An 11,805-nucleotide genomic window follows, 5' to 3' on the forward strand; every position below is an offset into this window, starting at 1 on the left:
CTGAGGGGCTTGGCAGTGACATATCAGCTCTTTTAGACACATTGAGATCTAAAGCTGTCTCGATCCTGCAGAACTACAAGGCTGCAGTAAAAAGAGTCCAGCAGCGCCCTCTGCTGGAGGATCCACAGCTGGTCTCAGGAGCCCTGATAAATCAACATCTGGAACAAGATGAAAGGACTAGTCTCCTACAGTCCTGTGATTCTGGATCCAAACTCTGCTAATCCAGGACTTATTCTGTATGAAGATCTGACTAGTGTGAAGCTTCCTGATAAGCCAGAAAGATTTGACTAACACCCCTGTGTTCTGGGTTCTGAGGGATTTAACTCAGGGACTCACAGTTAGGGCATTGAGCTTAGAAACAATGCATTCTGGGCCATGGGTGTGGAAAAGGAGTCTGTTCAGCTGAAAGGGGAAATATTGGCTGGCTACTGTGCAAAATATCTCCTTGATTGGAAATACACAGCTGTCTCACCACCACTCCCAAATAAAGCTCTCAGAGTTTCTCAAAGTTCTCTCAGAGTTTATCTGGACTTTGACAGAGGGAAACTGTTAATCTATGATCGTGCTGATAATACACACATACACACCTTCAAACACTTTCACTGAGAAGCTGTTTCCATTAATTAAAACTGAGACAAAACTTCCAGTTAAGATTTTACCAGTGTCAGTCTTTGTGGACTGTGGAACTGTGGAACATCAAGTCCCTGTATCAGCAAGCGTGTTTACATTATTGTATCAGGAAAATATGGTGCATATGATCATTTTCAGGTAAAGTAAGGACAGTCAGAAATGTCATCATTTGGCATTTCTATGATTCTTTACATGTTTACACTACATGAAACATTTTATGTAATTTTAAAGGTTTGTCAATTTGTTGAGTATATTATACACTTTCTTTAAAAAAAAAATCAAAAATACAATTAAGTTAATCAGAGTTTGTCATATAAGATTTAAACAAGTTGTCAAATCAAAGACTGGAGTTTTTATTGTATTATAGAAACCACCATAACTTAAATAGGTTACTATTAGGTTTTGTACATAATACTAACAGAAATACTTTAACATTAGAGACATATTTTGAAAATTAAGGCATAACAGGGTCGCCACAACATTTTGTTCGCATGTTGATTTGGAAGTTTTTACACCGGATGCCCTTCCTGATGCAACGCCAGCTGGCACTGTACAGCTGGGGTTGGAAATGGGCTGTAGGGGGTTCAGTGTCTTCGACATATAGACCGGAAGAAGGGGGGGACGAACTTCTGACCCTATGGTGGGTAGGCGGCCACTCCTGCCCCAGTTTATCCTTGGGCATCTGATAGTCGTGGGGTTACGATTGGCACAGAGCCCCAGACTGTAGATCAGGGTTTTCTGTCTCTTCATACTGTCTGCTACCAAATAAACGCATTAAAACTACGTTTTTTGTAATTAATTTTGAGAAAAGTGATTTGTTCTAAAACTCCCTGGGTTAAAATTTGACTCGGTTTTGGGTCAGCAAAGCACCTACACAAAAACGGGTTACATTTACCCAGTGACGTTAATAGCAAATGACCTAAGAGAACCAGGCAGCCAATAGGGTATAAATTACAAAAACACTAGGTTACAACTCACGGGTACTAACCCAAGTATTGTCGGTCCTACATTAACAGTGGGTGAACCCATTCTAACCCAAAATATAAGAACTGCTGAGTTGTTGAGAATATTTTGTGGATCTATTATGTTTAGATTGCATCCATTACATGAATCCAATGGTTTAAAAGTTAAATGAATCAAGAAGATTAAGATATCCTGATATTTATTTAGTTTACTATGATTAAATAGGATGACCCTGGTCAAAGAAGATAAATTGTTTACACAGTTCAAAGAGGTCAGACTAGGAGCTTTAAATATACAAGTGTAATGTGTAAAAGTTGAGTGAAACGTTCAAAAAAGAGACAAGATGAAAAGTGAATGTGCTCAGCAGATTATATTACTCTTTAAAAAAAGACTTTGTTACAAGAATTGGCTGCATTCATTCAGACAAGTCTCGACATATTTAGTGTCATAGTGTTCACAACACTAACTGCATAACAACCACAGAGCCACTGCATTATGTTCAGACACCACTGTTGAGGGTCTGGATCACCTGGTGTCACTCGCTCAATAAGATTCTTGGTTAGTAAGAAGTCTAAATTAAAGATACATCAGTGTTGACCTACGAGAAGACAAAAACATGTTTTAGCTGTCCAACACAGCTAAGACAATCTCACCACAAAGTTCATTAGCAGCTGTTGGATCTGTGCATGTCCAGATTTAAATCTTTCTCAGTGCTTTAAGGAGTTCTCATTTACAAACACTTACAAGTTGACAATGACATGTCATTCATGACCATTGGCTCAACCCTAACAGTTGTAGGCCACTTTTGCGACCAGTCATAAAGTTCTAAGAAAGGATGAGATGTTCATTTTTTACCCATTAAACAATTTTGTTATAAATTGGAATTGATTGGAGATCTGAAAGATCATTAAGTCAGATCAGCATAAATTTACCTTAAATTATAACAAACTGCTTTTGAAGAAAGCTTTAAAAGTTTAAACTGCCGTGGCACCTGCAGTGGGAGGAGAACAAAAACAGAGCTAAAAGGAGAGTGAATGCAACTTTTAGGGGATGTCGCTGTTTCTGCTGACTCTAACAAATTTACATTGTGATAATATTTCAGACAAGGTTGTTCTGCTGCAACCGCAAGACAATAAAATTAAGGTGCTGCTTCAACTTTAACCAATACTCCCTTTTTTTTTCTTTTTTTTTTTTTAATCTTCCAGAAATCTCAGCATCGTTAGTAATGCAGCAGAGAAACATGTAGTATGATCCTTCAATATGGCAAGCAAGAGCTCAGCGGGCAAGTGTTATTTTACACGTTACAATTTAAAGCAGCCAATGAACCTGTGAATAAGGGTGGCAAGATAACTGGAGGCTTTTATATTTCAATATTATTATTATTATTATCATCAATATTTTAATATCAATGGTTCATAGAAACAGCAGTAATATGTACCATTTGTAAATATGTAGCAGAACTTTTGCCATTACTACACAAGACTGGTTGGCTGAACATATTTCTATACAACTACCACACAGTGAACAGATGGTTCCAAATTAGGAATAAAAGTAAATCAATACACGTGTACCTTCACATTACCATGGAAATGCATTTGCACAACCAAATACAGATTCCACGAGGCTTTGCTATGCATGCTAACATGCATGCCTGTTACTTTTATAGTTAAGATCTGATGTTCCTGCTATGCAGAAAATGCAAATGCATAGTGAATATAAACATCCTTGTTCATATTGCTCTCCCTCTTCCTAGATTCACTCAGTTAGCGCCTCCACCATCAGCCCTCTTCCTCAATGAATGCTGTTTCGCATGAAAAGCTTACCGGCTGCTACATTGAGGACGTTTGATTTCGACAATTAACCTACAGCTTTGACTGAACTCAGAAACATTCCTCACAGGTCAGCTTTTTGACACCTCACATCCTCAGGTTTTCAATATCATTTCCTATTGATTGAAGGTGCAGCTAAGCAGGGCTTAAAATGAGTCCAAACTAATTTTAAAAAAACAAACAAAAAAACCCTTTTGTTCAGTTTTTTCTTCTCGTGTGTCCCTCCACCCGTCTGTTCGTCCATTTTTTTTCCTGGCACAGTTTGGTTTTTTTAGTCGTATAAAAAGACACTAAGCTCGTCCCTGCCCAATGTTACATGATGATTCGTGGCTCTGGAACAGACTCATTGATGGACTTGTGAGGCAGGACATTGGCACCGTTCAGGTAAAGCTCGTCATTTACGATCACATCCTCCCCCAACACCGTCACATTCTCCATACGTACCTGACGACACAGTTGGACAGAGACAACAAATAATGATTTTCTTTACTACAAACCACTATTTGTAGGGAATAGAGGCAAATGCCTAAATGATGAGTTTTTGTCACAGGCCTAACGAAAGCTAATGAATTTACAGTTAGAGTATCACTGTTGCAATATTTATGAACCTAAGTATTTTAGCATTTGACCTTTTTACACCATCACACTGAATTTGAAATTAAACAGTCAAGAGAAGTAAAGACTTTAAGCTTTGGTTCAAGATGTTGGACATATGTGTGGCTTTGACCCGTCAGACGTTTACAGCAATTTAAATGCACACACTCATTTTTAGCAGTTCCTAAATTATTGAACAAATGTAATAGTAGTAGTTTATTCAGTCATCGTTACACACTGATTTTTACAACAATAATAAATATATATGTTTTTATATAAGACAAAAATATAAAAAGAAAAAAACAGTACTAAGCGGCAGTGCACATTTCTTTCAACATTTGGTCTAAAGATGTGTCTATGCACATTAAGGAGGCCATCACTGGGATGGAAAAACTAATTAAACCTACCAAGAGACAGAACAACAACTTTGGGACATTCTTAAAAAGAAAGCTGCCAAAGGAACCGGGTCACTGGTGTTTATCACCTGATCTTGACCCAGAAGAGCAGCTTTTTGCTAACTGAAGCCTGAAGGCAGAAATATTCACAAACAAGCAGCAGCTGTGGGCAGTAAAGGCCTGGTGAAGTATCTTTGAGGGAGAAAAAAAGCTTTTGGTCATGTCCAAGTGTTCCCTACTTCAGGCAGTCATTGACTGCTGAGGATTTTCATGAAAGTGTTAAAGGCGATAACCATCTTTGTAATTATGTAAGTCTCTTCCATTATATATGAGCCACCAAAAATGGGGGTGTGTGTATAAAAATGGACGTTAGTCCTGAATGGGTAATGTCACACATTTGTTCAAACACATGAATTAAAGCTGAAAGTCCTAAGTATGCTCACATATTTGAGTGTTTGATTTCAAATCTGTTGTGGTGGTGCACAGAGGCCAAATGCCAAAAAACCTTCATTTTTCCAGTATTTACTGTACTTGAGTATATATATACACAAAATCTTTGTTTGGAAAAAGCTGTTGACTCCTCTCTCCCACTTACCCACTGGCCAACAGAGGAGCTCCACCCCACAATGCAGCTCTCCAGCCAGGAGTGCGATCGAACTCGCGCTCCTTTGAGCACCGTGCACCGTTTTATCCTTACACCATCCTCCACAACCACGCCTGCGCCAATGGTGACATTCGGCCCGATTGTACAGTTCTTCCCGATCTCGGCCGTTGGGTCCTGCAGAGGACAGAAACAAAGGACAAAAGATCACTAAGGAGTACGGTTCTTCATTTGACGTGCAGCTTCAACGGTCTGCACTCACCACCAGAACATTGCCAAGGAAACCGGGCCCCGTGTGTAGCCTCTCAGGGGTGTGTTGTCTTAGCGACTGAAGGTACATACACATCCCTGTCAGGAAGTCCTTAGGCTGACCGATGTCCATCCAGAAACCTGTTGACAGACAAACAGACAGAACATAAGAAAGATTTGTTTCCTTATAATTTCTGACAATCTGCATTTTACATAGTAGGCTGTTCATAGTTTTTGTACTTTCATTCCAGCTTTCTTACTAAACTCTCCCACGTAACAAAATCTGCAGTGCAAGTATAACAATATTAATTCTTTTTAAATTATCATCTGCAGAGCAACCCAAGGTCCATTATTTTTCTTATTTTGTTGTGTGTTGATCCCCCAGAAACCTATTTAAAAAAAAACTGAAAATCAAGAGACTGGACAAAAAAAAAATGTAAATAAAAACAACATGAACCAAACAACGAAACAAAAAAAACTTAAATTCGAACACTTTAACTCTTTCACTTAAGTGTAGGGATTTATTTTACAGTTTTTAAAGTTGTATAGATGTGTGCATCTTTATAATGAACATCAAACAGTTTTTAATAATTTTGCTACACATGTTAAAAACACTGTGGACACTTTCGTCAGCTTCCATATTCTTCTTGTTGAACGAGAAGTCAGAGAAGACTTAAGCTGCTCTGTGTTTTAACAAAGAATTGTGAAGATTCTGAGAGATACTACAGGACTACAGGATGGGAGGGAGACGTAACTGCTCAGCTAACTGGTTCCACTAATTCAGACAAAGCTTTTGGAGAAGGAGGAGCATTTAGAGCAGCACCGATTAAAGATAAGTTGATGATTTGGATCATGGTTTGTCCTGATCTCTAAAAAAAAAAAAACCATCGGTGCTTCTCTACAAACCATTCCTCTCCAGATCTACACAGTTAAAATGTGAAGAAAAACCCAAAGACTTACGTCTGGTGGAGCTGTGAGCTGCAGAGACCAGAGCGAGCACACAGGACAACTTCTCACTATCATGTTTGTTATGTGTACAGTCCAGACCAGCTGATGTCAGTTACACATTTTTTAACAGCAGCCTTGTTGGCGCCAAGATGCTATTTTGGTATTAACATGAGTGTGGCACTAAAATAACATGACTTCATTAAGTTTTGCAATTTTAGTAAAATAACTCTATGAACTAACCATTTAGATTCATTGTCTAATTAACATATACTGGAAAAACTCTCCTCACTCTCATCTGTTTTACAGCTTTATTCTTCAAGTGAAAAAAAGGACGGTAAAAACTAGGAAAAGTATCATCTGCCAAGAAAAAAATCCTAAAATTATTTTACTTTATATTACCCCCAATATTAGTTGTAAAGTACTTAAAAAGTAACTAGTTACTGCCTAATACGTTAATACTGTGACATAACAAACATTTTGTCGTGTCAGCAGACACACACACACTTTGAGATTATATTGAAAATAAGTGCCGTTCGACCCTTCATATCTTATAATAGTGTGCTGCAGTACTACAGTAGTATTAACAGTTACCCTGAAGCTCCATGGCATACAGATGTCCCTCCTCTGCCATAACAGGAAAGATCTCTTTCTCTATGGATGTTGGTCTCAGCTGCAGATACACAAGTCAAAGCCATACACATCAATCAACATTTTTAAACCTTATGGTCCAATTTTTATCTGTTAACACAATATCTTTAGTTTAGATTCAACCAAGAACACTATGACAGACTTTTGAAGATGTGTCTGTGTGTGTGTGAGGGTGTGAGAGAGAGAGAGTCACCTGGATCCTGCTGAGCATGCTGGGGTTGAAGATGTACATGCCGGCGTTGATCTTGTTCGAGACGAAGACTTGAGGTTTCTCAACAAAGCGATGGATCCTCCCACTTTCCGTCTCAAACACCACCACACCGTACTTAGAGGGCTCCTCCACCCGTGTCACCTTCAAAACACACACACACGAAAAGTCAGTCTTGCATCCGAACATAGTTGAACAGGTTATTGTAAAAAAGGTAAAATGTTAAATATTAATTTACATTCTATAGAAATGGGCAGAAACCAAGTTAAAGTGTTAGTTCTCCTTTGATTTATTTTAAATATGCTTTCTATTACAGAACAATTTCCAAGCAATCCACTAGATGGCACCAGTGCCAGACCAGAGTTGTTGCAAAAATAATTATTACAAAATGCATGATTAGTATACAAACTAATCTCGAGAAGTAATAGTATGTACTTATTTAAAATATCAGCTTAAGAGTTTAAAGTTCAAAGACTAATACTGAGGGAGAAATAATAAAAAGAAAATCATAATTATAATTAAAGCTTCAAGCTTTTAATCAGCATTATAGGCTTTTCTTTTGTTAATTTCAGGAGTTTCACTTTCCAGTTTATAATCAACAATTCACAACATCTTTTATCATTAAATTAGCCTTTTTTTCCAATATATAAAGGAACAAATTACCTGAATAGTACAATATAAAAAATATTTGCCAATTTTCTTCGTAATTTTCTCATTTATTTTTAGGACACATAAAATGATCTACTCTCGTCTGGTTTTAAATGTTCTGAATCTGAGGATGAGGTTCACATCAAACTATCGGCCTTGTGCCTTTAACAATCAGCTATTTGGACAGATCCAAATGTCTAAAAACTGCCTGGACACTCTGCAGCTGTTGCTAGTCGTTAAACACTCTCTCACCACAATGGTTCCCTCCTTGCCATGGCTATGATGGAACTGCAGCAGTTCTTTGAAGGGAAAATCACAGATGACATCTGAGTTAAGCACGAAGAACGGCTCATTGTCGACGTTCAGTAGCTCCCGAGCCAACGCCAGTGGGCCAGCTGCAAACAAATACATGTTCATGTTTATTTCTAATTGTTAATTATAACACTTTTAAAGTATAACCTGCAGCTAGAAATCTGTTTTTATTTTTGAACAGTGAGCTATCAACAATTGAAAAGTCACAAGTGCTGTCAAGTTAAGTTTTCCTTCAGCTGAAGAGCGTCTCAAAGATTGGATCCTTCCTTGCTCACACTGATATTAAGAGAGTCAAACAAGCCTTGAAGTCACAACATCCTGACTAACATAATTCACTATATTTAAGATGAAACCAAAAAAAGAAATCTCACATAATGAGTATTTTTTGCTAGAATGTATTTTTCTTTAAGTGATTACAGCCCCACACATTCTAGCAGTTTCCCTGCTGTTCAATGTTGTCTGTAGTGAAGAAAAACCTACCTGTTCCCAGAGGCTCCTTCTCATGAGACAGAGAGATACGAATCCCAAGCTAAGGAGAACAGTTTGGGGTGATTTAAAATAAAATATGTTATTAAAATTCTATCCATCCATAACAGATTTTAAGAAATTATTCCTTAAAATACATGTCAAACTACTCTCCCAGGAGTCATAAAACAGTAGTAAACACAGATTTTTAACAATAGGCCATATAATAACGGACAAAGTGCGTTTACAAATATGATCATTCATGTATATTGTCCCTTTGTAAATTAGAGATGTGCGTCAAATTATTGGTTCGGTGCACATACTCTCTGCTCCTGGACTCTCATCTCTCGCTCCAGCAGCTCTGACATGTAGCTCACTGCCAGAACCACATGGTCCACCCCAGCCTACACAAACACACACAGAAAGAAGCAAGATAGTCTTTAATAAAAATGAGACAAAACCACAACATGATGAGCTCTGGCTGTCTTCTCCATACCTTGACCAATGCCTCCACCTGATGCAGAAGAATGGGTTTGTTGCAGAACTCCACCAGCGGTTTGGGGACACTCAGAGTTAACGGTCGCAATCGAGTCCCGTAGCCCCCGACCAGGATCAAAGCCTTCATTCTTCCACTGTTAGGAAAGGATACAGCTCATCAAAAACAGGAACAAAATAAGCCTGAGCAGGAGAGCAGGGTCAGGAAGATGTTGTAATGTGTCTGAATTCAAAATACCTGCTTCTAGGAAAAAATTAAAACCTAATTACTAATTGTATAGTTGTGAATTACAACCCGCAAGGAAAAAGTGGGGCCACAGAAAAAAAAAGATCATCTAAAACATCTAAATTTTAATATCACTTCTAATGGTTTTTATCAATGATTCTTATCCAAACATGTGTAATTTAATACAAAATAAAATGCTATAATATTATGTTTGCTTTTTAAAAAAAAAAGAGCAAGAAGATACTTCATTTCTGGCAAACATCTTTAGAACAGCAAAAACAGCTGGGACCTGTTGGCACCGAGAAGGTAACTAAGTTAGGAAGTTGAAGCCTTGTATTCTCTTCAGATTCATATTTTATATTATTTATTATTATTATATTAACACAGGTATGACTGTAGTTCTTATCCTTCATCACCTAAAGAGGAAGCATGAAACATAATGTTAAAAACCCATATAAACAGGAGAAGATATTAAAACCGATCACATGACAGGAAGAAACTGTGACCTCCTCATTCAGGCTGTTAATCATGGTGTCGCCTCAGATTACAGGAGTTCATTCATCCGGCTGTTCACTCATGTTAGTGTGCTAGTCCTAAATTTCTTTTTAAATATTTTCCCAAAATACCAAACGAGGACACAGAGAGAAACTCCTTTTAAGCTCAAGACCAGCAGCTAACTTATTAGCAACAGAGTCGCATAAAAAGTTCTGTCATAAAACATCGACAAGTATTGTATGAAAAGTTAAATTATTAAGTCTGAACTGTAAGTGATTAATTTCAGAAATAAATGCAGATGACGTTCACGTTGTAAACTAAATAGACTTCCAGTAATTGTAGCTAGCTGAGTGTGGCTAGGCTACAAACTGCTGACTTGACTAACAGCAGTGTAACTACTAGCAGCCTACGGACCACTTAACATCCTGCTTCTGTGCATGTTTGTGCAAAGATGATGAAAACAATCGTGAAAACTTACAGAGATTTGTTCAGCGAAGTCTTCGTGAGAATTCTGAATCACTGAAACTCTGGTAGTGACACGTAACACCGTTCAAATCTGAATTTTTGTTTAGTTTCCGGTTCTGCCGACCGGGCGTAAAACAGGGAGAACATGACATGAAAACATCCGGTGCTGCGTTTCAAAATAAAACAAAATAAAACTACTTGCTCAATCTTGTATTTGTCCTGCTGACCTTTTTATTTTTATTAGATTCTACACTGGGTGAGTTATTAAGTGTAACTCATGACAGTGTAGCACAACACAAAGCATTCATTAGTTTGTCTCTGCACTGTTTTATATCGACACACAGTGGACTGACACATAGTTCCTCTAGGTTTACGCTGTATCATACGACAAAATTTTAACTTAAGACATATAGAATAAAATAACCAAAATTCACTCAAACAGTGCAAATATGCAACAAAACAAGGTTTTTGTTTTAAAAATCAACCTGTAACTATAATCTACACCTGACCAGCAATAAATTATAAATTGTTATTTAAAAGCTAAAAATGTGTTTAGTTTTGTTTTATTTTGGATGACATTTTAATAACATATCTTAAACAAAGTTTAGTCTTTCTGACATTTAACAAAATTCCATCTAAATTTCTGAATTACATCCAAACTTTATACATTGAGTTATTACATTTTTAGGTCCCTTTATGTCCCAGATTATGTCACAATCTTGAATGTCAATTTATTTATCTCCTGATGATGTCACCAGTTCAGATTATAAATAAACCCTGACATGACTCAATAAAAGCTCCCTTAACAAATGGGATGTCATGGACCTGTAAATTAAGGTTTGGGACCGCAGACTTGTTCCATCTTTGGAACTTCTTTGGAGAAAATTGCAATAAGATGAAAAACCAACTCTAATTGTTGTCCAATATCTTTATGGTCTTGTCAGATCATATAACTACACTTTTAAAAATACAAAAATTTCAAAAAACATTAGGACAATGTGTAAAATGTAAGTAAAAACAGAATGCAATGATTTGCTATTATAATTTTCAATATTTTATTCACAATAGAACATAAACAACTTATCAGATGTTAAAACTGAGACATTTTAGCATTTAATGGAAAATTATAGCTCATTTTGAACTAATGGAATGTCCTCACAGACTACCAGGGGCGGTGATCCACATGCTGAGAACCTCTATTCTGGCCAAAATATATTAAAAGTATCAAAGTATATTGTGTGTTGCATTTATTTTAATAGCCAAATCCTCCGGTTTCCCTTTAAGCTGATTAACTCTTGCACACTTGACGTTCGGGCTCTCACTGCTGTCACCGACAAAGGGGATTTTAGGATCCACGGGAGCTTTAACTGATAAACACAAATCTATACAATAATAAAAAAACTCAATATACGGGATGTCTGTGGTTAGATCTTAACGAAGAAAGGCCAAAAGATCGTGGTTGTCCCACCTACTCTGTAACTACACATTAAATGTCTTATTTAGCGCCCCTACCTAAAGGCACAATGGTATGTCCCAAATACTCTGGTTCCGCCTTCCCACTACTTCTTACCAATTAGAGAACAACAGCGTGGCGACGAAACATGGACCTTACCGTAATTACGCACTATTGCGAT

General features: G+C 37.3%; 1 protein-coding gene across 1 annotated transcript; it reads right to left on the reverse strand.

The window, feature by feature from the left end:
- Window positions 1–1,939: 1,939 nt before the first annotated feature.
- gmppb (GDP-mannose pyrophosphorylase B) lies at window positions 1,940–10,291 on the reverse strand. The gene is made up of 10 exons (XM_067505103.1): window positions 10,185–10,291; window positions 8,987–9,122; window positions 8,814–8,894; window positions 8,506–8,554; window positions 7,966–8,108; window positions 7,051–7,209; window positions 6,801–6,879; window positions 5,275–5,402; window positions 5,007–5,189; window positions 1,940–3,866 (listed from the first exon to the last, which is right to left on the reverse strand). Exons 2-10 carry the CDS (start codon window positions 9,113–9,115, stop codon window positions 3,735–3,737), a joined length of 1,083 nt encoding a protein of 360 aa, XP_067361204.1. The 5' UTR covers window positions 9,116–9,122; window positions 10,185–10,291; the 3' UTR covers window positions 1,940–3,734.
- Window positions 10,292–11,805: the final 1,514 nt, after the last annotated feature.

The sequence above is a fragment of the Channa argus genome, chromosome 5, assembly GCF_033026475.1.
Source record: "Channa argus isolate prfri chromosome 5, Channa argus male v1.0, whole genome shotgun sequence".
Lineage (NCBI taxonomy): Eukaryota > Metazoa > Chordata > Actinopteri > Anabantiformes > Channidae > Channa > Channa argus.

Bases quoted from the DNA above. Each gene is read 5' to 3' on its own strand.
- gmppb (XM_067505103.1), bottom strand. From the start codon at position 9,115: ATGAAGGCTTTGATCCTGGTCGGGGGCTACGGGACTCGATTGCGACCG. The intron at 8,895-8,986 runs GTATGGAGAAGA...GTGTTTGTGTAG, and splicing joins AGGTGGAGGCATTGGTCAAG to GCTGGGGTGGACCATGTGGT. The intron at 8,555-8,813 runs GTATGTGCACCG...TGTTCTCCTTAG, and splicing joins TGAGAGTCCAGGAGCAGAGA to CTTGGGATTCGTATCTCTCT.